Source organism: Cetorhinus maximus, chromosome 6 (assembly GCF_964194155.1).
Source record: "Cetorhinus maximus chromosome 6, sCetMax3.hap1.1, whole genome shotgun sequence".
Lineage (NCBI taxonomy): Eukaryota > Metazoa > Chordata > Chondrichthyes > Lamniformes > Cetorhinidae > Cetorhinus > Cetorhinus maximus.
Window position 1 is genome coordinate 5,710,218 of NC_135884.1, and position 26,866 is coordinate 5,737,083.

Below are 26,866 nucleotides of genomic sequence, written 5' to 3' on the forward strand. Positions count from 1 at the left end.
TCTGAGGCTGTGCCTTCGGGTCCTAGTTTCTCCTACTAATGGAAACATCTTCCCCACGTCCACTCTATCCAGGCCTTTCAGTATTCTGTAAGTTTCAATCAGATCCCCCCTTGTCCTTCTAAACTCCATCGAGTATAGATCCAGGGTCCTCAAACGTTCCTCATATGTTAAGCCTTTCATTCCTGGGATCATTCTCGTGAACATCCTCTGGACCCTCTCCAGGGCCAGAACATCCTTCCTGAGATACGGAGCCCAAAATTGCTCACAATATTCTAAATGTGGTCTGACCAGAGCCTTATAAAGCCTCAACAGCACATCCCTGCTTTTATATTCTAGTCCTCTCGAAATAAATGCCAACATTGCATTTGCCTTCCTAACTACTGGCTCAACCTGCAAGTTAACCTTAAGAGAATCCTGGACTAGGACTCCCAAGTCCCTTTGCACTCCAGATTTCTGAATTCTCTCCGCATTTAGAAAATAGTCTATGCCTCTATTCTTCCTACCAAAGTGCATGACCTCACACTTGCCCACGTTGTATTCCATCTGCCACTTCTTTGCCCATTCTCCTAACCTGTCCAAATCCTTCTGCAGCCTCCCCGTCTCCTCAATACTACCTGTCCCTAACTTCTACATCAACTCCACTTTCCTACCCGCTCCCATCCCATGATTCCCTGAGGGATCAAAAATGAACCAATCCCAGCCTTGAATATAATCAGCAGTGGAGCATCCACATCCCTCTGGGAGGAGAGAATTCCAAATATTCAGAGTCTTCTGCGGTAAAAAAAACTTCTCCTAGCCTCAACCATAAATGATCGGCCCCTTATCCTGAGACCATGCCCCCATGTTCTAGATTCCCCAGACAGCGGAAACAACCTCTCAGCGTCTACCCTGTCAAGCCTCTTCAGAATCTTGTATGTTTCAAGGCGATCAACTCTCAGGCCGGGATTTTCCACAGGCAGGACCATCGCTGGGCCGGTGGCGGTGGGGGGTGGGGGGGAGAGTGTTGGGGGTGGGGGAATCAAAAAATCTGGCGAGGCAGGATTGGAAAATCCCGGACTTATTCCTCCAAACCTCAGAAAGTAAAGGCCAAATTTACTCATCCTTCCATCACCAAGGGATCTGGGTGTTCTTGTGCATGAAACACAAAAAGTTAGCATGCAGGTGCAGCAAGTAATTAAGAAGGCAAATGGAATTTTGGCCTCTATTGCTAGGGGGTTGGAGCTTAAAAATAGGGAAGTCTTGTTACAACTGTACAGGATGTTGGTGAGGCCGCACCTGGAGTACTGTGTACAGTTTTAGTCCCCGTATTTAAGAAAGGATATACTGGCACTGGAGGCAGTTTGAAAGAGATTCACTAGGCTGATTCCTGGGATGAAGGGGTTGACTTATCAAGAACAGCTAAAAGGTTAGGTCTTTATTCATTAGAGTTTCAATGAATGAGGGGTGATCTTATTGAAACAAGATTCTGAGGAGGCTTGACAGGGTAGATGCTGAGAAGATGTTTCCACTCGTGGGGGAATCTCGAACTAGTTACAGAATAAGGGGACACTCACTTAAAACTGAGGTGCAAAGGAATTTCTTCTTTCAGAAGGTAGTGAATGTTTGGAATTCTCTACCCCAGAGAGTTGTGGAGGCTAGGTCACTGAAAGTATTTAAAGAGGAGGTAGATAGGTTTTTGAAATATCGGGGAATTGAGGGTTATGAGGAGCTGGCATGAATGAGGAGTTGAGGCCTGGGGCAGCTCAGCCATGTTCTAATTGAATGGTGGGGCAGACTTGAGGCCTACCTCTGCTCCTATTTATGTTATGTTCTTATGTTATGTTATGTAATAGGACAGCTCTCTCATCTCTCTTCAAGTCCTTCTCAATCAGGCAAATCGACAGAATGACCCTATATTATATCCTGTACCACTTCCCCTCCTGGGCATAATACTTGCATGAGCTCGGTTACTCAGAGAATATCATATTTTAATCAACACTCAAAAAACAAATTGTCAAAGGGTTTCAGGAGATAAAATGAAACCCGTGTGTGATCAAAGTAGGACTGAGAGCTGGGCAGAGGTGACATTATATTACTAACTGGAAAGCATTCCATTGCACCCATTCAACTCAAAGCAGAATATTTTTTAAAAGGTGAGAAACTTGTAAGTGTTGATGCTCAAAGAGACTTGGGTGTGCTTGTATATGGAATGCAGAAAGTTAGCATGCAGGTGCAGCCAGCAATTAGGAAGTCAAATGGCATGTTGGCCTTTATTGCAATGGGGTTTGGAGTACAAGCATGAAGAAGTCTTGAGACAGTTGTACAGGATTTTGATGACACTACATCTCGAATATTGTGTACAGTTTTGGTCTCCACATTTAGGGAAGGATATATTTGCATTGGAGGCAGTACAGAGAATGTTCGCTAAATTGGTCCGTGGGATGAGGGGGTTGTCCTATGATGAGGGGCTTAGTAAATTGGGCTCATATTCTCTGGAGTTTAGACAAATGGGGGGAGATCTCACTGAAACCTACAAAATTCTGAAGGGGCTTGATAAGGTAGATGCTGAGAGATTGTTTCCACTGGTCAGGGAACCTAAAACATGGGGGCACAGTCTCAGGATAATGGGGCCAATCATTTAGGACTGAGATGAGGAGAATTTTTTTCACTGTGAATCTTTGGAACTCTCGACCTCAGAGGGCTGTAGATGCTCCATCGTTGAGTACACTTAAGGCTGGGATAGACAGATTTCTCAGAAAATTCAGGGATATGCGGAGTGGGAGGGAAAATGAAGATCAGCCATGATTGAATTGAATGAGCAGGCTCGATGGGCCATGTGGTCTCCTCCTGCTCCCATTTCTTATGTTCTAACCCTTTGACAAAGCATTTTAACCTATTTAAGCCTCAAATCTCCCACCCTATCAGATTTCTTCAAATATTAAACAAGCTCAATGCAGCAGGTTTCTCTTCACAACTTAAATGTTCTCCCGAAGTAAATATAGAGTCCAAATGGGTTAGTTTGTTCCTAGTTAAAGGTTGACTCTTCAGTTGGAAGGTGTTCCTAACAGATACACAATATCTGTAAAGTGCACAGAGGGGTGCTATAGCCAGCACTTACCATGGCGATGTTAAGTCCACCTTACGGAGACTTACATAAAAGTTATTCAAAAACAAGCCGTTTGACCCAACAGGTGTTTATGAGCCTCCTCCCAGCCTACTTCACCTCACCACAGCTGCATATCCTTCTACCCCTTTCTCCCTTATATGCTTCACTAGCTTCCCCTTAAATGCATCCATGTTATTCACCTCAACCACCTCCTGTGGTATCGATTCCCTGTTCGGTGTAGAGAAGTCTCTCCTGATTTCTCAATAGGATTTATTAGCGACTATCATAATTATGGATCTGATTTTTTTAAATCCCACCCCCCAACCACCCACTTCACAACAGGTGGATACATCTGCTCTGCCTCAACATAAATATATAAGTATATAATATTTAAGCATAAATAAAAATTTTAACACCTACTTTACACTCTTCCGTGTCCAACGTGAGGCATTACATGCTACAGGTGAGAAGGTTCCAATTCTGATTTATTGTGAAGTAAATGGCTTCGGCTGTCAGGGCGGGGGCTACAATTAGCCTCAGAGCTCTGGGCTAGGCAAGGGAGGGGGTGGTGGGGGAGTTGGGGCACAGGGATAGCAGAGATAAAATAACTAAATAGTGTACCAGCCCCTAGTCAGATCCTGCTGGAAAGCATGTGTGAGCGGTAATCAGGTGAGGACACAATTGGACTCGGCTGTGATGGAATTGGACAGGAAGTCCACTGGCAACGTGCTCATTATTTCCCGAGATGGACTCCAAGGGGAAATGTCATCTGGCCTCAAACACCAAAGAGCAGGTTACAATATGGCTGCTGTAGCCTTGGAGACAAACATCAAGGGCAGAATTTTGCCGTCGGCGAGCAGGGGGCGGGGCCCGCTCGTTGACGCGTAAAATGACGCAGGATGATGTCGGGCGGAACCCCCGATGTCATCCCGCCCCATTTAAATTTTCAGGAAGGCGGGGGCACAGCAAAATCAGCTGCGCGCCCGCCGACCTGTCAATGGCCAATTGAGGCCATTGACAGGATAATTGAAACAATTAAAGGACCTGCCCGTCCAACCTTAAGATTGGTGGGCAGGCCAGGAGCCCTGGCGGGCAATAGAAAAAACATGAAACCTCATCCGCCGGCGGGATGAGGTTTCATGCAGGGTTTTAAAAAGTTTAATAAAGTTATAGTGTAAATTATGAACATGTCCCATCTCATGTGACATTGTCACATGAAGGGGACATATTAGGGAATTTTTTTTTCTCTATTTTTGATCTGTTTCAAATTGGAAGCGATCTCCCTGAGGCTGCACTTAGCCTCAGGGAGATGTGCGCTTTATCGTGCGCATGCGTGAAAGAGCGCGCTCTCGCTTTTGGAGAATTCCCCCCCCCCCACCCGCACAGGGATCGCATAGCGCTTCTCACCGGACATCACATTGGCCCACCCACATAAAATGGTGGCGGGGCCCGCTTCTCCGGCAGGGATCGGCTCCCCACCCGCCGGAGATTGGGTCGGGCCCGCCCCCGCCCGCCCGACAGGCAGAAAACTCTACCCCAAGAGAACCTTCAGCGGGGATGGGGAGAAAGGAAGAACTTGCATTTATACAGCCCCTTTCACAACCACAGGACAGTTGCATCCAAAGTAGAACTTCTGAAGCGTAGTCACTGTTGTGATATATGAAATGCAGCAACCACTTGAGCACAGCAAGCTCCCACAAACAGCAATAGAATAACAACCAGATGCTTTGTTTTAGTGATGTTGGTTGAAGGATAAACATTTGAGGAACTACCCCCCAATGCTCTTCTTCAAACGGTGCCCTACGATCTTTTACATCTCACCTGGGAGGACATACGGGCCCTCGAGGGCATCTCATCCAAAAGGCAATACCCCTGACAGGGCAGCACTCCCTCACTACTCCGCACGGAGCGTCTGACAAGATTTTTTTGCTCAAGTCTTTGGAGTGGGACGTGAACCCACACCCAACTGACTCAGCGGCGAGAGTGCTACCCACGGAGCTGATCTCAAACTGTCGATGGGAAATCTAAAAAAACATTATCTTTTTGAGGATACATTGACAGGTTGTAGAGCTGCAGTGTGTGGGTAGAACCCTATAATGTGGGCACGCTGGAAGGTCAACTCAATGTGACTGCCTGTTTTGTTTGCCTGCACATGAGTAACACTGTGGGTGTTTGAGAATCGCACAGAGAGGGCCCAACATGCATCTCCTCTGTAAAGCAGCTGCTAGGAGGAGCCTCCACTGATGGCTTCCTCAAATCAATCCTCAAACGGCCAACTTGGTAATCAACAAAAAAACAGAGCTTGAATAAAAATGTGACAAACTGGAAGATTCAACGTGTAAAACAGAAAGGCTGTAAAAGTGTTTTCTCGGCCGGCCGCATCTTGATTTGCCTTCCTTCTTGGGGTAATTAATGGGGAACTGCAACACCTCTCAGCAATAATTAAAGGGACAGTGTCACACTTCTCAGGGGTAATTAAAAGGGACAGTGTCACACTTCTCAGGGGTAATTAAAGGGGCAGTGCCACACTTGGCGTGGTTCCTTGGGCTCAATCCTAGGATCTGCCAGACTCCGAGTTAGTCCATCCAAATTATCCGCTAGGACAGGCATTGAGCAACAGTTTGAGCTATGAGATCAGGAACCCTCTGCTGTGTTTCAAAGCATCAGCGTTCTTACATTGAAAATAAATATTTTAATATATACCATATATCAAGGTTAATTAAAGGGGCAGTGCTATTTTCTTCGGTTAAATTATTATCTCCATAGCCACAGGACACAGATTTAGGATAATTGGCTGTGGAACCAGATGGGAGGGAGACAAGGCAATTTCTTTTATGTTGAGTTGTTATAATTTGCATAAAATTTATAGAACGGTGGACATGGTGGATGTTGGGAGGTTGTTTCGCCTGGCTGGAGAGTCTAAAATTAGGGGACATAGTCTCAGGATAAGAGGTCAATCATTTGGGACTGAGATGAGGAGAAATTTGAATCTTTGGAACTCTCTGCCCCCCGGGGGCTGTGGATGGTCAGTTGTTGGGCACGTTCAAGTCCGAGTTTGTAAATTTTTAGATGCTGCAGGAATTGAAGGATATGGGGATGTTCCTGCTCCTATTTCTTAGGTTCTTTTGAGCAGAGTAGTAAGATTTTCCCTTATTCTTTCATGGGGTGTGGCCATCGCTGGCAAGGCCAGCATTTGTTTCACAACCCTAACCGCCCTTGACAAATGAGTGCCTTGCTAGGCCATTTCAGAAGGGCAGTTAAGAGTCAACCACATTGCTGTGGGTTTGGAGCCACATGTAGGCCACACTGGGTAAGGGAGGCAGATTTCCTTCTCTAAAGGACATGAGTAAACCAGATAGGTTTTTCCGACAATAAATGATAGCTTCATGATCACCATTACTGAGACTAGCTTTATATTCCAGACTTATTAATTAATTGAATTTAAATTCCACCAGCTACCATAGTGGGATTTGAACCCATGTCTCCCAAGCATTAGCCTGGGCCTCTGGATTATGAGACCAGTGACGTTACCACGACATCACCGTCTCCCCTCATTGGATAGCCCCTGCGAAGAGCCAGCAGAGTCACGTTGGGCTAAATTACCTCCTTCTGTGCAGGATGCCTCTGTGATGTTAAATCTGAGAGACACTTTACCATGGCAACAACATCCCTTTTCAATATTCAGTGCAGAAAATAAAAGCTGACCGATTGACAACCTCTTCCTGGAAATCAGTGAATGTTTCAGGAATCTATTTACTTGTGTGTCAAATATCTTTTCTTTGCATGCGTGGATTGTTCACATTCCCATTTTATCTTAAATCCTTCGCCTCCATTTGTGTCCAAGTCTTGAATGTATCCATCACACCGCTGGTGTCAGAGTCGACATGTTACAATTTGTACCAAACATCAACTAGGCCAACAAGTACAAAAGTGTACAAATAGGGAAAGAAATCCAATTATTTCCTCCAGTTCTTCTGAAATTCAGATAACCTGGAGGAGCCTCACAGCTGCCAATTTAGAAAAATTTACAATAATTAACCTCTAACTGACCCCGTGGGGAATAGCCAAGTAGCGCTCTTAATGGGACAGGCCACGCTTGCAGTTAAGTGATGTCGGTGAGCTCAGGCCAAGGACTAATTGCCAACAAACAAACAGGAAGTCAGCTCATGTCTTCCAATCTCACGGATAAATAGGGCAGAACGTAATTAAGAACATAAGAAGAAGGAGCTGGGGTAGGAGATTTGGCCCTTTGAGCCTGCTCCTTCATTCAACAAGGTCACAGCTAATCTTCTACCTCAACTTTACCTTCCCACACTATCCCCATATCCCTTTTGGAACCCAAAAAATCTATCGACCTCGGTCTTAAGTATACTCCAACCACTGAGTATCCACAGCTCTGTGATAGTGAACATTTTGAGTGAAGAAATTTCTATTTTTTTAAAAGATGAAATTAACTCTGTGGGGTTGAGCATAGCAGGGTTACACTTCCAAGGGAATTAAATCAAGCAGTGTATTTTTCATGCGTAACCCTAATCTGAGATGGAATATTCCATTGTGACTAGGCATATCCAGGAGAACATTGACTTTGGGTGATAAATGGTTGACATTCATTCAGCTCCCATTATACATCTCTCCCGGTTTCACCTTCATTGACTTCAAAATGCACATTTCCATTGACTTCAAAGTCAGGATTACTTTCACTGGGTCTTGATTCTAATGCATTGAGAATACAGGGAGCAGGAAGAAGAACATGGAGGATAGCATCATGTGATTATACCTCCTAGCTAGTCTCATCTACCCTCAGGCTCTTTTCACCTTCTGTGGTGTTTTCAAACTGTTGTTCTTCACCAAGATTTCCCAAGTCTCACAAGCGTATGTGTTGAGGCCCCAATTATTCACCAGTGCTTCCCAACAAATTAGATGATGGGACAGAAAGCCACATATCCAAATTTGCTGATGACACAAAGATAGGCAGCATTGTAAGCAGTGTAGGTAGGAACATAAACTTTCAAAGGTATTAATAGGTTAAGTGAATGGGCAAAACTGCAGCAAATGGATTTCAATGTTGGCAATGTGAGGTCATCCACTTTGGACCTCAAAAGGATAGAACAGGGGACTTTCAAAATAGGGAAAATCTAGAAACAGTGGGGGTCCAAAGAGGATTTGGTGGGGCTGGGGTGACGGGGAGGGCGTGCAGGTACACAAAATGTCATGAAAATAATCAAAAAGGCTAATGGAATGCTGGTCTTTATAACTCAACGAATAAATACAAGGGTGTAGAAGTCATGCTTCAGCTAAACAGAGACCAGTTAGGCTACACATGGAGTTACTTGTGAGCAGTTCCAGGCATCACACCTTAGGAAGGATATAATATGACATTGGAGGGAGTTTAGTGTAGATTTACCAGGGTGAATCCTGAACTCCAAGGGTTAAATTACGAAGAGAGATTACAGAAACTAGGGTTGTCTTCTCTGAAATTTAGAGGGTGAAGCGATGATTCGATCAAAGTTTTCAAGATATTAAAGGGGTCAGGTAGGGTGGATAGAGAGAAGCTATTTCTGTTGGTTGGGGAGTCAAGGACTAGAGAAGATCATCTAAGAATAAGAACCAGACCTTTCAGGAGTGAAATGAGGAAATATTTCTACACACAAACGGCAATCGAAGCGAGATCAATTGTAAAATTTCAAACTGAGACCGATAGATTTTTGTTAACCAAAGGAATTAAGGAATACGAGGAAAAGGCTGGTATACAGAGTTAGGTCGCAGATCAGTCATGATCTCATTGAATGGTGGAACAGGCTCGAGAGGCTGAAAGGTCCACCTTGTTTCTTATGTTCCCATAAAAAACAGCTGCCACTCAAGTGAAAGGTTACTGGAGTTCACTGGTGAGGGGCTGTCAACAGTTTACCTCAGCATCAATAGCGGCCTCTGGATTAAGTCTACTTAGACCAGGCTAAGAGTCTCATCATAATCCCTGGCATCACGGTTCTCTGGATCTGGCAGCACTGAGGTGCTGTTGTATTGGGTTGAACAATGAAAGACTGGCCTCTTTGTGACTGGTACAGACATTTTATCTCCTCTGCGCCCCCAAGTCATTTAGCATTTGAGAAGGATTGAAAGAAAAGCAGAATCACATCATCCTCAACATTTTCCTTTCGTGAATTCACTGAAATTACCCAATTGTCCCTCTCTCAATTTCCTGCCATCCCCCCCCTCAGTATGGCAGGGTTAACTCATTAACAGCAGCATTTATATAGCGCCTGTAGTTAAATATCTCAAAACGCTTCACAGGAGCAACTTATCGAACACAGTTTGAAACCAGCCTCATCAGGAGATATTAGGGGAGGTTATCAAAAGCTTGGTCAAAGTGGTAGGTTTTAAGGAACATCTTAAAGGATCTTAAAGCTTTAAGGCGGAGAAGTTTAAGGAGGAAATTTTAGAGCTTAGGGACCAGGCAATCGGGCCAAAGTTGGAGGAGCACAGAAATCTTGGAGCACTGTAGGCTGGAGGTTGCAGAGGTAGTGAGGGGGTGAGGCCACGGAGTGATTTGAAGACAAGGATGAGAATTTTTAAGATGAGCGTTGACTGGAGTCAACGTAGCCAAAATTTTCAAGCTTTGTTCAGTCATACTGTTTTTGGGGCAGAATTCTGCCCTTGGCGGGGGCAGTCGGAAAGCCGACTGCCGTCTGTGACTGGCACCGCGCCGCCATTTCGCGAGCAACAGTGCTGAACGCTGCCTGTGCTGGGGGTGGGGGGGCGGAGGGGGAGTGCAAGCAGGTCGAGCACCAACTTCGCACAGGCACGCGAGTGAGCGCTACATAATCTCCCTGATGCACGGAGCTGCCACAGGGAAAAGAGATATTTTTTTTAAATAATGAAAATAAAAATGTAATAAAACGTGTCCCCCTCATGTGACTCTGCTTTTATTTCATTCTTATTTGATTTTGGAAACCTTATCTCGTTTCCAAAAAAAATGCGAAGGCCACTTGGCCTTTTCTCCTGTCTGCCAACCATTAAATTTTACCCTGCCCGTAAAACCTACGTTAATTGATTACTTAATGGCCTTAACGGGCTTTTTAATTGTCGGCGGGCACTCTGCTGGCTCCGGCATGCACCTGCTGACCGAACTATCGCACGACTGCGCGTTGACGTCAGTACACTCGGCTGACGTCAATGCGGGTCATTTCACGCTCAAGCGGGTCAGGCACGCACCCGCCCACCTGTTGTGTGAATATTTCTGCCCTTCATTGTAGATGCCAGCAGTTTTAGGCTAACCGGTCTATAATTCGCCTTTCTGAAACAGCGTAATTTTCACCCGTTCACCCACTCACCCATTCACCAGCCCACCATCAAAGACTGGACCTTTAAACTTATTGGACAAAATATGACAGCTGTCGCGGTAAAATTGGGCCATGTCCTGTCTTCCCCCAACTCTACCCTGCTCCGAGAGAGTTCCCCAGGGAACGCTGCGATGTGCATTTCTGTGACAGAAGATCCCGGAAGAAATGTGCAGCAGCATAGGGTCGGGAGAATCTTGGCATGCAGCGGCAATGCGCTCAGCAATCTTTGGTTTCCCCCTTTTTCACCTTTCTGAAATAGCAGACTGACATGTGTAATTTTCACCCATTCATCCACTCATCCATTCATTAGCCCACAATCTAAAGGGATGGTACCCAAATTCTAATTTGTATTTCCCTCTCTCTTTCTCCTTCTTTCTCTCCCCACCCCCTCTCCCTTCTCAGTTTCACTCCTCTCTCTTTAATTTGACCCGAGTCACGTGGACTCGAAACTCTGTCTCTCTCTCTCCCCACAGATGCTGCCAGACCTGCTGAGTTTTTCCAGCATTTTCTGTTTTCATTACGGTAAAGAAAGTGCTTGGATACTGAACAACGCTGGAGTCTCCTGATGGTGGAACCTTTTGCCGAAATCTTTCTGCTCACACAATGAAGAAAGGTTGAGCTACAATGGCTGTGAGCAAAAAAGCAGGAAGAAAAATCATAAGGGCATTTTTAAAAAATGGTGCTTTTTCTTCATTTTCTTTTAACAGGGTAGGTTACTAGTTATAAAAAACAATATTATAGGTGGCGTAGAAAGGCTGTTTGACCAGGTGGGGAGGTTTAAGGTGGGAGGTCAGGTGATGAAACCTTCAGAAGTATATCCAATCAGAGTTGGCAACTGCTATGAAGAGAGGGGAGAGGGGAGGGGAAGGGGAAGGGGGAGGGAAAGGGGGAAAGGGGTGGAAGAAATAATTTGCTCTTCCAGGGCAGAGTTGGACAAAACTCAGATGAATGTGGAGCTGTCTGAATTATTGCATTATAGTAGAGGGGACATGGGTCAGATCCCATCATCTGTCCTAGACTCTCCAACCAGGGGAAACATCTTACCTGCATCTACCCTGTCTATTCCTTAAAGTGTTTTGTAGGTTTCAATGAGGTCACCTCTCATTCTTCAAAACTCTAGAGAACACAGGCCCAATTTCCCCAATCCCTCTTCATAAGACAGTCCCACCATCCCCGGAACAAGTCTGGTGAACCTCTGTTGCACCCCCCCATGTCAATAATATCCTTCCTAAGATAAGGGAACCAAAACTGCACACAGTATTCCAGGTGCAGTCTAACCAATGTTCTGTGCAATTGACGCAAGTCTTCACTACTCCTGTACTCAAATCCTCTTGTGATAAAGGCTAACATTCCATTAGCCTTCCTAACTGCCTGCTACACCTACATGTTAGCTTCCAGTGACTTATTGACAAGTACACCCAGATCTCTTTTTACACCTACGCTTTCTAATCTCACCATTTAAGAGATACTCTGCGCATCTGTTCCTCCTACCAAAGTGGATAACTTCACTTGTTTCCCACATTATATTCCATCTGTCATGTTCTTGCCCACTCACTAAGTCTGTGCAAATCCTCCTGTAGCCACTTTGCATCTTCCTCACAACATTCCCACCTAGCTTTGCATCATCCGCGAACTTGGAAATATTACATTTGGCCCCACATCTAAATCATTGATATATATTGTGAACAGCTAGGGCCCAAGTGCTGATCCTTGCCGTACCCCACTACTCTCTGTTTACTGTCTGTTAGCTAATCCTTAATCCATGCCAGTAAATTGCCTCCTATCCCATGTGCTCTTATTTTGCTAATCAACCTCCTGTGGGGGACATATCAAGAGCCTTCTGAAAATCCAAGTGCACTACGTCCACCAACTCCCCTTTATCAAGTCTGTTAGTAAAATCCTCAGAAAAACTCCAACAGGTTCGTCAAACATGATTTCCTATTCATAAATCCATGTTGACTATGCCCAGTCAGATCATCATTATCCAAGTGTTAGTTTATCAAATCTTTTAGAATAGATTCTAACATTTTCCATACTGATGTGAGGCTAACAGGTCTGTAGTTTTCTATTTTCTCTCTCCCTCCCTTCTTAAATAGTGGGGTGACATTTGCTACCTTCCAATCTGCAGGAACCCTTCCAGAATCTATAGAATTTTGGAAGATGAACACCAATGCATCCACTATCTCCATAGCAACCTCTTTCAACATTCTGGGATGTAGAATATCAGGACCTGGGGACTTATCGACCTTCAGTCCCATTAATTTCTCTAATACAACCTCCTTACTAATACTGATTTCCTTCAATTCCTCATTCTCCCTAGTCACTTGGATCTCTAATTCTGGGAGATTTCTTGTATCTTCCTCTGAGGACAGACACAAAGTAATCATTGAGCTTCTCTGCCATTTCTCTATTCCCCATTGTAAATTCTCCTGACTCTGCCTGTAATGGACCCACGTTTGTCTTAACCAAACATTTCCTTTTTACATACCTATTGAAACTTATACAGTCTGTTTTTGTTTTTTGCGAGTTTACATTCATATTCTATTCTCCCTTTCTTTATCAGTTTCCTGGCCCTCCTTTGCTGCATTCTAAAATGCTCCCAGTCCCTGGGGTTACTACTATTTCTGGCAACTTTATAAGCCTTTTCTTTTAATCTTATACAATCCTTAACATCCTTTGACAGCCACGGTTGACTGACTTATCTTTTTGGATTTTTGTGCCTTAAAGGAATGTATAATTGCTGTAAACTATGTAATAATTCTTTAAAGACTATCTATTGCCCTGTGCACTGTCATACCTTTTAATGTATTTTCCCAGTCTACCTCAGCCAGTTTTCCCCTCATACCTTCATAATTTCCTTTGTTCAAATTTAACACCCTGGCTTCAGATTGAACTACCTCACTTTCAAACATCATGTAAAATTCTATCATATTATGGTCACTCATTCCTAAAGGTTCTTTTACAAGATTAATTAGCCCTTTTTCATTACATAATTCTCGATCTAAAATAATCTGTTCTCTAGTCAGTTCCTCAACATACTGCTCTAGAAAACCATTCCTAACACACTCCAGAAACTCGCCCTCCACAGCATTAGTGCTCATTAAGTTTACCCAGTCAATAAACAAAGTGAAGTCACCCATGATTACTTTATCACCCATGTTACGTGCTTCATTAATCTCCCGATTAATACCATCCCCCACATTACCACTACAGTTTGGTTGCTTATAAACAACTCCTACAAATGTTTGCTGCCCCTCGGTGTCTCTTAGCTCCACCTAAACAGATTCCACACATTGTTCTTCCAGTCTGAGATCCTCCCTTACTAATGCACTGATTCCATCCTTTATTATCAGCGCAACACCACCTCCTTTTCCTTTTTGTCTGTCCTTCCTAAATGTCGAATATCCTTGAATATTCAGTTCTCAGTCTTGGTTACGCTGCAGCCATGTTTCCATAATGGCAATTAGATCATACCCATTTACCTCTGTTTGTGCCTTTTTGGGCCCAATGGCTTGTTTCTGTGCTGTAGGTTCTATGTAAAAAAAGGGACTTGCATATTTAAAGCACTTTTCATGGCCTCAGGACACTCCAAAGTACTTTGCAGCCAATAAATTATTTTTTGAAGTCACTGTTGTTAGTCATGCCTCAACCATGCCTTTGTTAGCACTAGACTTGACTAGTCTAAGCCACTCTTTGGCCAGCCTCCCACAATCTATTCTTTGTAAACTTGAGGTCCCCATACCAAGTTCTATTCAACTATCACCCCCGTGCTCGCTAACCTGCATTGGCTCCCAGTCAAGCAACACTTCGATTTTAAAATTCTCATCGTTGATTCCAAACTCCTCCAAGGCCTTATCCCTCCCAATCTCTGTAACCTATTCCACAACCTCGAGATCTCCATCCTCTTTCATTGAGATTTTAATCAGTCACCATTGGTGGCTGTGCCTTCAGCTACCTAGCCCCTAAGCTCTGAAATTCCCTCCGCAAACATCTCACCTTTCTACCCCTCCTCTCCTTTAAGATGTTCCTTAAAACCTACCTCTTTGACCGAGTTTTTGGTAAACTGTCCTAATATCGCTTTATAAGGTTCGGCATCTAATTTTGCCTTGCAACGCCCCATTTAGACGCCTTGGGTGCTTTCATTATGTTAAAGACCTTATAAGCTGTTGTTGTAACATGGAGCAGAATTTTGCCCTAGGTTGGCGGGTGGGCCCCACCGGCTCGGCGGCGGGCGGGCAGCCGAACTCCGCCTCCGAAACGGGCCCTGCCGCCATTTTAAGTGGGCGGGCCAAATAAGGCCCACCCAGCAGTCTGCCCAACGGGAAGTGCTATGCACTTCCTGTGCAGGGGGGGAGGGATTCCCCATCAGTCAGAGTGCGCTCTTTCACGCTCTGCTCCCTGAGACTAAGTGCTCTCTCAGGGAGATCAGTGAAAGTTTTACAAACTTAAAAAATAGAAAAATAAAAAAATTATTAACATGTCCCCCTCATGTGACAATGTCATACGAGATGGGACATGTTAATAAATATCACATAAAATTTATTAAATGTTTTTAAAGCGGACATGAAACCTCATCCCACCAGTGGATGAGGTTTTATGCTTTTTTCTATTGCCCGCCGGGGCTCCTGGCCTGCCCGCCAGCCTTAAGGTTGGACGGGCAGGGCCTTTAACTATCTTAGTTATCCTGTCAATGGCCTTAATTGGCCATTGACAGGTCGGCGGGCGGACAGCTGATTTCGCTGTCCGCCCACCTTCCTAAGAAAATTAAACGGACCGGGATAGTGTCGGGGGTTCCTCCCGACGTCATTTTCCCGTCGGCGAGCGGGCCCCGCCCCCAAATCACCGACTGGAAAATTCAGGCCATGGGAAAATCTGGCAGCCAATTAGTGCACAGCACGATCCCACAAGGAGCAAAGTGATAATAATCAGAGAGTCTGTTCTAGTCGGGATAAATATTGGTCTGGGCACCGGAGAAAACTCCCCTGCTTCATATTAGTGCTATGGGATCTTTCGCAGCCACCAGAAAGCGCAGGGAGGCCCTCAGTTTAACATCTCAACCAAAAGATGGCACCTCTGATCGTGCAGCATTCCCCTAGTACTGCACAGGAAGTGTCAGCATCAATTTTTATATTCATGCTTCTGGAGTGGGGCTTGAATTCATAACCTTCTGGCCTCAGAGGAGAGAGTGTTACCCACTGAGCCATGGCTCACGCCTAATTGCTGTGCAACAAAGACAACTTGCGGAAAGAGAAGCAAGCTGACCAGGGATGTACAAGTCCTGGGCTATGCAACAGCAGAAATGGCAGCGTATTCCAGACTGTTTTGGAAACATCGCATCCATGCCAGCATTGGAGAGCGACTCTTTTACCACATCTCAGATTCCCCACAACTCCAGCTCTGAATGGAAACCATTGATGTGATAGGACTGTGTATTGTTCACCAGCAGAATAGGCCCTCCACTTTCTCCATCCTATCAAGGAGTGCGCGGGGGGGGAACACAATCCATTGCTTCTTCCCTGTTACTTGGTTACGTTGAGAAGCGAGATAATACCACAAATGGGTTGAGTTGCAAACACCCACTGAACTCTCTGACACGGAGCAGAGAAGTACTGAAATCTTCTCACGCACCACCACATTCTTCTGCTCTGTGACCTTTCTTGGTGTAGCCTATAGTTCTTCGCACTGTCTCCCTATCCTGTCCGGGAAATTGTCTCAAAATCACCACAAGCTCAAAGTTGCAAAGCATTCCTTGTACACCACGTTTAACAGCAGAAGTCAAGTTTTAATCAGCTTTATTGGAAACTGTGTTTCAATCTGTAGGTCACTTATTCTGGTTTTAAAATAAAAAAAGCTAGCACATTCTCCAGGCTGCTCAACAAGAAATTACATCAAACAGGGCAGAATTCAGGCACACGGATCAGCAACATCCCAGGTTCGCTGCTTGGTCTGTGGAGAGTTTGCAGAGCTTACCGGTGGCCTCCTCCAGGTAGCTTCAATCCCCATGGCCAGTGTCCCTGTGGACCTAACCCCCAGCTAGAATCAGTGACTTTTGGAGAGACAGAGAGAGAGAAAGGAGTAAGTAGAAAGTAGAGAGAGAGAGAAAGAAAGCAGAAGGGAAAGAGAGATAGGAAGAGAATAAAGGGAGAGAAAGAGAGACAGAAAAAAGAGAGAGCAAGAGAGAAAGGGAGAGTGAGAGAAAGAAAGCAAGCAGGAGGGAAAGAGGAAGGAAAAGAGAGAAAAAGAAAAGGCGACGGTGTGAGAAAGAGAGAGAGAGAAAAACTCGCGTTTGTACAGCATTTTTCACATCCTCTGCGTGTGTCTCAATGTGCTTTACAGCCAATGAAGCTTAACATGAGGAAAGGGGAGAGGAACTTGGGGTGAGGAGGGGATAAAAGCTGCTACACGAGTTTCGACTTATTCTTCCACTCAGAAGATTGTAGGTCTGGGTCAGAGTGACTGTATTACCCCTCCCTGGTAAAATACATTGCTCCTCTCAGCGAACCAGTCAATAAGGGGCCAGTCGCTTCAGCTTCCAATAATGCACTCCAACTCCGACCGGATCTGTCACACGTTTTCACAACAACCAGCAGCAGCCAAGTGCATGATCGACATCAATGACTCTGCTGCATTTGAGGATCGCAGCCTGTGGATAATGGATTCATCAAAACTCGGCTCTTCTGGAAGGTTCTTGGCGAAAGCGGCAGGACTCTACACAGCAAAGTGGGCCGCGTCCATTAAATGACCCAAATCAGAAATAAATGATCTGCTATTTTAATTATTTTTATGGGGAGGGCGAAGGTAATATTTTGCTTCCCCCCCCCACCCATGACTGAATGGGGAAATGCACCATTAATTCGGACTGAAAAGATTTGCATTTCAATAGTGCCTTTCGCAACCTGAGAATATCTAAAAAAGCTTTATGGCCAGTGAAGGTACTTTTTGAACTTTAGGCATTTGCACACAGCAAGATCCCATAAACAGCAATGAGATAACGGTCAGATAATATTACGTCCTAATTCGATGCCTAGGGCGCAGCCAAGTGACCCATCCGGTAATTTCCTTATTATTCTTTGTGGTGATTTTCACACAATGGAGTGGGCTTGACAGTCCAATTCAGAGATCTGTTAAGAGGCGATGACTTTGGTGTATCGCTGGAGTCACATTTGGCCGAGGGCGGGTAAGGAGGATAGGGCACCAGTCGGGGGTTTTTTAAAAATTAATTCTTTAATTTAAAAAAAAATTAACAACAGTCATAATGGGCAACCATACCAAAAAAGAAAGCTTACAGTACAGCAATAATTCAATACACTTACCTCTGGGAGAGAAAGAGAAAGAAAGGAAAAGAGAAGTAGGAGAAAGAAGAAGAGAAAGGAAAGAGAGGGGGAAAAAAAAAACCCTCCCCCATGCCCCAAAAAATAAATAATAAGGAAATCAACAACAATCATAGGTCAGATGTGGTTTCACCTGATATAACACATACAACCTAATTAGGGTCAGTTATAGGAAAGTAGAGATCTGTAGTTCCTCAAAGTAATCTAAGAAAGGTTGCCAAGTTACATAAAATCCATCTTATCGTGTACTTTATTTTTTGAAGTTTAAGATTCTGCGTAAGATCACGTATCCTATTAGTAAAAGAAAGCAGGGCAGACTGTTCCCAGTTTAACAGAATAATGCGTCCGGCCAATAAGGTTGAAAAAGCAAGTGCATCAGTCTGGATTTTTGTTCCACTCCAAAGAGTGCTGTAATAGGAGAAGGTTCAATGTTGCTACTGAAAATGGGTGAGAGTGATCTAAAAGTTTTTGTCCAAAATAAAGCCAATTTAGGACATGGCCAGTACACATGAGCAGTTGGGTCTTTAGTGACAATCTGACAGCTTCATGGATACATTTACAGATACATCCATCTACATCATTCACCTTTGATCAGCTGATTCTTAAAAAAAAAACCGAACTGTCAAAAAATTCCATTTCCTGGATAATGCGGCTTTAAATTCATCAGCGATCCCGCTGCAGAGGGACCGGCTGCATCGCAAGACTTTCCAAGTTAGCCTTGACCCAGACATCTACGGCAGGGGCTGGATCAATAGCCATCAAAGCCCTGGTCATTTTACTGAAACAGGTGCAACAAAACCCAGCCTCTTTGGTTAATACACCACTGAAGCTGTAGTCAGACCCGTTTCCATGTACTTCCCCAGACAGGGTTGGATTGGAGAAGCTGGGGCTGCTCTTTCTCCTCGGGGGGTGGGGGGGTGGGGGGGTGGGGGGGGGTGGGGGGGGGGTTGTATAAGATTATGACAGGTTTAGATAAGGTAATCAAAGAAAAGCTGTTTCCATGAGCTGATGGCACAAGGATTAGCGGGGCACAGGTTTAAAGTTTTGAGTGGGAGATGCAGGGTGGGATGTGAGGAAGAGCAGGCGGCAATGACCTTGGAACTCGCTGTCTACGAGGATGGTGGGAAAATTGGATGGAAACTTGAGGAAAATAAACCTGCAAAGCCACCAGGATAGAGCGGTGGATTGGGCTTGATTAGGTTGCTCTGCAGAAAGTCGACATCGATTCGATGGGCTGAATGGCCTCCTTCTGTGCCATAACGGTGCTATGACTGAACGACAACCCTCTGTCAAGTGTGTTTCAATTTGTGTTTAAAATCATGATGGGTTTAGACAGGATAAATAAAGAGAAATGATTTCCAATGGCAGATGATTTGATAGCCAGAGGCACAGGTTTAAGGCAAGGGCCCTTTTTTAACGCAACAAGTGGTTAGGATTTAGAATGCACTGCCTGATAGGGTGGCGGATACAGATTCAATAGTAGTTTCCTAAAGGGAATTGGATAAACACTTAAAGGGGAAAAAATTCTGGGATTTGGGTAAAGAGCCAGGGGGTGGGACTAACCGAGTTGGTTTTTTGAAAGATCTTAAGAACGTAAGGCCATTTGGCCCATCAAGCCTGCTCCACCATTCAATAATATCATGGCTGACCCGATTGTGACCTTAACTCCACTTTCCAGTCTGTCCCCCATAACCCTCGGCTCCCTTGTTAATCAAAAATCTACCTAACGCAACCTATAGTATATCTAATGACGGAGACTCCACAGCATGCTGGGAAAGAGAATTCCAAAGACTAACAACCCTCCAAGAAACGAAATTCCTTCTCTTCTCTGTCTTAAATAGGAAACCCCTTATTTTAAAACAGTGCCCTCTAATTCTAGATTCCCTCCCCCTGTCAAGCCCCCTCAGAATCTTACATGTTTCAATAAGATCACCTCTCATCCTCTTAAAATCCAATAGGTCTAGGCCCAACCTGCTCAACCTTTCCTCGTAAGACAAACCCCTTCATCCCAGGAATCAGCCTAGTGAACCTTCTCTGAACTTCTTCCAATGCAAGTATATCACTTCTTAAGCCAGGAGACCAAAAGTATATACAGTACCGTAGGTGTGGTCTCAGTGACCTGTAAGTTGTAACAAGACTTTTATAGTCTATCCCCCTTGCAATAAAGGCCTATCTCTTGCCTAAAACCTGATACACTTCTAACTTTATTATAGACCTGGAAAGTTAACTCTATTTCACAGATGCTGCCTGACCTGCTGAGAATTTCCATAATTTTCTGTTTATATTTCAGTTCTACTACAAGGTTTGTTATAGTTCATGCTTAATTACACTGCCTGGCTAGTTGTACCAAACTGCTCGTTATACTGAATGGTAAGTTTATTGCACAGGTTGTTATACCGCGCAGTTAACTAGATCCCCACTATTGGTTATGTTGCAATTACAATACACTGCACTGAACTGCATTACAGTGAAATCACAATGAGTCAAACTCGAATGACATGAAATTCCGGTTATGTCAAAGTCACCAACCATTCTCGCCGGGAGAAAAGCAAATCCCATAGAGTGATGCTTGTAATAAGCTGAAATTCCGCACCGGTAACCGCTGACTAGCTTAACTTGTCTAAGCTTGTCATATGACCGTGTCGACCAATCAGAGCGGAATTGGACCATACAAGAGTGTGAAATCATGGAGCGCTGGGCAAGCCATCGTTTGACATCAAGATCTCCCGTGAAAGGACAAGCAAAACCTGTGAAAGTGGCTAAACCTGTGAGAAAGTTAAAAGTGTTGTCGATTGGAGAGAAGGTGGAGTTGAAATAGCAAGTGGAAAACCAAAGCAGAAAGTGGACATCGCAAAGGAGCAGAAGGTTCCACCATTGAATTTGTCCACCACTATGAAACACGGGACAAGCATCTTGAACAGTTCGACAAGCAGGCATCCTCTCCAGCAAGGAAGAGGGTGAGAACGGCTGCCTATCCCGATGTTGAAGAAGCTCCGCTAACGTGGGTCAATGCAGCCCGAGCAGAGAACGTTCCCATCTCCGGTCCAATCCTGCCAGAAAGGGGAGTCACCCTGGCAAAGGAGCTGTGACACGGAGTTCACCTGAAGTGACAGATGGCTGGACCGATTCAAGACAAGCCATGAATTTATTCAACAAGGCTGAAAGCTCTGGGAAGCTACTCACTAATGTGACTGAGTCACTGCTGCCACATCACAACAGAATGCTGTAACAGTCCCCAGACCGTCAAACTGACTTCTCCTCTAGGCAAAGACAATGTAGATTCGGTTGAAAACCAATTCACCTTCTCAGGAACTCACCAGCGGTCCTCAGGCAGCACCTTCCAAACCCACAACCTCTACCATCTAGAAGGACAAGAGCAGCAGATAGATGGGGACACCACCACCTGGAAGTTCCCCTCCAAGCCACTCACCATCCTGACTTGGAAATATATCACCGTTCCTTCACTGTTGCTGGGTCACAATCCTGGGACTCCCTTCCTAACAGCACTGTGGGTGTACCTACACCACAGGGACTGCAGCGGTTCAAGAAGGCAGCTCACCACCACCTTCTCAAGGGCAATTAGGGATGGGCAATAAATGCTGGCCTAGCCAGCAATGCCCACATCCCATGAATGAAAAAAAAGCCCCATAGTGTTTCTCCTTGGTTTCCAAACATCATACAAACCCTAGAACACTATTTCAACCTTATATCCCACTTGCCTTCCCTCACATAACATTTGCCAGGAGTTTACCAAGCATCATGTTCCACAACAATACTTAAACACCTCTATGTGCAGTTAGAGGGTGGGCTGGTTAGCTTAGATGACTAGCCTGTGGTTCAGAATAATGCCAACTCCATGGGTTCAATCCCTGCTCAGGTTGTGATAAATTTGGGATCTGTCTCCTTTCCCTGTCCCTGACAGTAAAAGACAATTGCAAACCATCACTTACAAAATCTGCCAAGCACAATGGCTCAGGCTAAAGCATCTGCAGAGAATGGGCCAAGGACCTACCTTCAGGCAGAGTCCCATAGAATGGAATTTCTACGTATCCTCAAATTCATAGGGAAAGAAGGGACTTGTATTTATGTAGCCCCTTTCACAACCTCAGGATGTCTCCAAGCCTCTTACAGCCAATGAAGTGTTGGAAGTGAGTTCACTACGGTAACAGACATGGAAAGGGGAGACGGTCGTGGAGTGGTGATGTCACAGGATTAGTAAATCAGAGGCCCACGGCTAACAGTCTACGGACAGGGGTTCAAATCCCAACATGCAGTTGGTTGAATTTAAATTCAAGTTCTTAATTTTTTTTTAAATCTGGAATTGAAAGCTGGTCTCAGCATTGAAATTGATGGTTGTAAAAAAACCATTTGCTTCACTAATGTCCTTTAGAGAAGGAAATCTGCCATCCTTACCCGGTCTGGCCTACATGTGATTCCAGATCCACAGCAATGTGGTTGACTCTTAACTGCCCCTCTGCAACGACCCAGCAAGCTACTCAGTTCAAGGGCAATTAGGGATGGGCTAAAATTCTAGCCTTGCCAGTGACACCCACATCCCATGAAAGAATAAATTAAAGTGTAAGAAATGCAGTACCACAGCAAGTTCCCACACATATTGAGGTAAATGATCAGATAAGCTTTTTCTAGTGATGCTGGTTAGGATCATAGAATGGAACAGCACAGAAGGCCATTCAGCCCATTGTGTCTCTGCTGGCTCTTCAGTTATTCCCTCCTCCCTGCTCTTTGCCCAGAGCCCTGTAAATTTTTTTCCCCTTCAAGTATTTATCCAACTTACATTTGGAAATTACTATTAAATCTGCTTCCACTGCCCTTTCTGGCAATAATGGACTGAAGCAGTGCGTGTCCAATGTAGCAAAGCCTGGATATTATGCAGGATTGGGCTGACAAGTGACAAGTAACATTTGCATCACAAGGTCATTGTCTGGCACATCTTCAACAATAGATGACATTCATTGGTGTTACCATTGCTGAATCCCACACTATCAACATCCTGGGGGGGGTTACCATTGACTGGGAACTGACTGGACTAGCCGTATAAATACTGTGGCTACAAGAGCAGGTCAGAGGCTAGACTCCTGCAGCAGGTAACTCACCTCCTGACTCCCCGAAGCCTGTCACAAGGCACAAGTCAGGAGTGTGATGGAATACTCTCCATGTGCCTGGATGAGTGCAGCTTCTACAACACTCAAGAAACCTGACACCATCCAAGGCAAAGCAGCCTGCTTGATTGACACCCCATCCACAAACATTCACTCCCTCCACCACCGACGCACAGTAGCAGCGGTGTGTACTATTTACAAGATGCACTGCAAGAATTCACCAAGCTTCCTTAGACAGCACCTTCCAAACCCATGACCGCTACCATCTGGAAGGACAAGGGCAGCAGACGCATGGGAACACCACCACCTGTAAGTTCCCCTCCAAGCCACTCGCCATCCTGACTTGGAAATATATCGGCCGTTCCTTCACTGTCGCTGGGTCAAAATCCTGGGACTCCCTCCCTGGCAGCACTGTGGGTGCACCTACACCACAGGGACTGCAGCGGCTCAAGACAACAACTCAGTACCACCTTCACAAGGGCAATTAGGGATGGGCAATAAATGCTGGCCCAGCCAGCAATGCCGATATCCTATGAATGAATAAGAAAAGATCCCCATGCAACTCACTGTGTAAAAACATGTTCCCTCATGTCACCTCTGGCTCTTTTGCCAATCACATTAAATCTGTTTCCCTTAGGTTGTCGACCCTTTGGCCACTGGAAACAATTTTATTTACTCTGTCAAAACCATTCACGATGTCAAACGCCTCTTTCAAATCTTCTCTTCACCTTCTCTGGTCTAATGTGAACAAATGCCAATTCTCCAGTCTCCTCATGTAACTGAAGCCTCTCATCACTGGTATAATCCTAGTAAATCCCTTCTCCAAGGCTTTGACACTCTTCCTAAAGTGTGGTGCCCAGAATTGGACGCAATACTCCAGCTGAGGCCTAATCCAGTGTTTTCAAAAGATTTAAGCATGATTTCCTTGTTTTTGGACTCTATTATTTTATTAGTAAACGTAAGAATCCTATATGTTTTGTTAACAGCCTTCTCAATTTCTTCTGCTTCTTCAAAGGTTTATGTATATACACTCCAAGGTCTCTCTGTTCCTGCGCCTCCTTTAAAATGGTATTGTTTCGTTCACCTTGCCTCCTGCTCATTCTTCCCACCAAAATGTAGCACTTCAAGTTTCTCTGCATTCAATTTCACCTGGCAAGGTTAAGCTATAAATATCCCACATTTTTCTTCAAATAAATCTTCTGCGTCCACCTGAATCAAGGGTTCAATGTCTCATCTGCAAGACAGCACCAGATACTGCAGCACTCACTCAGTGCTAAACTGGGAATACTAGGCTGGATCGTATATTCAAGTCCAGGGGATGGGGCTTAAACCCACAACTTTCTGAGAGCGTTAACTGGTACCATACAATAATGCTGACAAACCCGGTATGTATATGGTATTAAAAAAAACAGAAAATGTTGGAAATGTTGACCTCAGCAGGTCAGGTAACATCTGTGGAGAAAGCAGTGTTAACATTTCAGGGTGATGACCTTTCACCGGAGCTGGACATGTACAACAAGGCTCTTGACAGGCTGACTGCACCATGCACCTCCAGCCTTTCCTTCAAGCTCCCCGGGAGGGTCAGCCGTGGCTCAGTGGGTATCACATGTGCTACTAAGTTGGAAAATTCTAGGTTCAAGTCCAGTTCCTGGGGCTTGAGTATAAAAATCAAGCCTGACATTTGAGTGCCCTACTGAGGGACTGTTACATTGTAGAAGGTGCTGTCTTTTGGATGAGGCCTTGCTTGCTGCCCTCTCAGGTGGACATAAAAAAATTGCACGGCACCATTTTGAAAAAAAAAGAGTAGGGGAGTTATCCCTCGTGCCTCAGCCAATATTTATCCCTCAGTCAACATCACAAAATCAGATTATCCGCACATTATCACATTGCTGTTTGTGGGAACTTGCTGTGCGCCAATTGGCTGCCGCGTTTCGTACATTACGACAGTGCCCACACTACAAAAGTACTTCATTGTCTGTAAAGCACTTTGATTCGCCCAGTGGTCGCAAAAGGTGCTATAAAAATGCAAATCTTCCTTCCCCCCCAAGTTTGGCATGGTTATACATGCGTTGCATACTGAATGCTATTCCGTCTCGCTGTGCTCTCCAGTAACATCTCTCTCGCCATTCCCAGTGACAGTGGCAACTCCCTATTTGACTATAAGACGCACAGGTTTAAACAAACACCCATTGGCTTATTTTTAACCCTAGCAGTGCCCGTGCTGGTGGCGCGATTGAAGTGGGCAGTTCCCCATCTGGGAAATCGTGGGGAACAAGTCTTCAAACAGGAACCCCCTCCCCTCCAATGACAAGGCTTAGCAAGTAAAACTTGCTCATACTGAACACGCCATCACTATTAGTTGGTCGCTCAATAAGTTAAACCGTGCACCATAAGTAAATGAAACGACTTTATAAAGCCTTTCAAATGTTTTACTGATTTACCTGCAAGTGACTTTATCTAACCTCACAGTTCAAATTTCCCTGTAGAAATGCAGCTATTGGTGGGCTTAGGTCAAGTATCATGACTGCAGCTTCTGTGCTGATGCTTTAGCGCAGCACTGAGGGAGGGCGATGCTGTCTTGGTGAGGGAGACGTTAAACTGAGGCCCCTGCCCTGTCTGCTGGATCCCGCAGCCCTATTAAGAAGAGGAGTCCTCCCTGCTCCCCGGGGTGTGCCGGGCCCAAATATCTACCCCCTCGCCCTCAACCAACATCACTAAACAATAATAGGCTTCGGGTACCACACGGCTGCCGTGTGGGATCTTGCTGTGCGCAAATCAGCTGCCCCACCACAGCAGGGGAAAAAAAAAAGCACTCCGTTGGCTGCGAAGCGCTTTGGGGGCGTTGTGTGGAGTGGTAAAAGGCGCTATGTAAATGCAAGCCCTTTTCATTCATAAATCAGCGAATTCGTTCCATGCAGCATCTCTCCCCCCCACCCCCCCCCGCCAAAGGGCTTGAACCCCGGAGCAGCTAAATAACCTTTTCAAATAGATAATCCTCAGCAATATTTGACAGTCACCTGAACAATGCTTCTTTCCCACCCCCCCCCCAAAAAAACCTGAGAACTTCCCCCCGCCCCCAGTCTCCAAACAAAACCCCCATCTCCCTCCCCTCCACAAGGGAAGAGAGAAAGAGAAAAATCAAATACTTTCACTCACCCAATGGACAAAGGAGATACTGTGCGAGGCTCATGGTGGAGAGAGAGAGGGAGAGAAAGGGTGAATTTTCTTCGCCCCCTTCGCTGCTTTTCCCTCCCTGTGACTGAATGTGTCTCTCTCTGTCTCTCTCTCTATGGGAGGCTTCTCGATAAGGTTCCTCAATGCAATGGGTTAAACAGCAGCCACCGAACGTCTGGTACCCTTCGCCCCTAATGTCGTCCTTGCCCTGGGAGAACAATCGCATAAAAATTGCATGAATACATATTTCAATCAATCACAGGCGCGCAGCCGCTCAGACAGCTCCCGGAGGGCAATTGCAGACGAGATGAATGAAACTTACGGTGCAATTAATTTCACACATGCATCTCTCCCTCTCTCCCCCTCTCTTCCCCCCCCCAGCACCTCTTCGCCTTGTCTCTCTCTCTCTCTCTCTCTTCCCTCTGTTTGTTGCTGCTGATGAACTATTGCCAATAAGTTATCCTCTTCTGCCCCCTCCACAGCGAGTTTGCGGGCTTCTGCAGAATTGCTGATCTCCGGGATTCTGGACACAGAAAAGCAGAGAGAGAGAGAGAGAGGGAGGGAGAGAAATCCACCGATGATTGCGCAGTGTCTGTTCTCCCGGTCAAGTTCCTTTTTCTCTTCTGGGTCCTAAGTGCCGCCTGTAACAGGCAAAATTGGGGTGGAGTTCAGCTTCCTGGCTTGCAATAACTTTTCAAAGTTGTCGCATCTACGTCTCATTCCTCCTCCCCTCCTCCACACCCCCATCCGCCCCCCCTAAAAAAAAGACAAGGCTTCATTGGTACATAGGGGAACTCTTACATCATCATCATCATC

The 26,866-nt window shown here is 45.2% G+C and overlaps 1 protein-coding gene across 3 annotated transcripts in view; it reads right to left on the reverse strand.

The window, feature by feature from the left end:
* podxl2 (podocalyxin-like 2) overlaps window positions 1–26,252 on the reverse strand; it is a 59,316-nt gene extending 33,064 nt beyond the window's left edge. For 2 of the 3 annotated variants that reach the window (XM_078543126.1, XM_078543127.1), the window contains exon 1: window positions 26,033–26,139. In XM_078543126.1, the coding sequence (XP_078399252.1) occupies window positions 26,033–26,066 (34 nt within the window). In that variant the 5' untranslated portion in view covers window positions 26,067–26,139. Of the gene's footprint in view, window positions 1–26,032 lie in introns of all 3 variants that reach the window. The other variant, XM_078543125.1, reaches the window with a different exon arrangement.
* Between the last annotated feature and the right edge of the window lie 614 nt (window positions 26,253–26,866).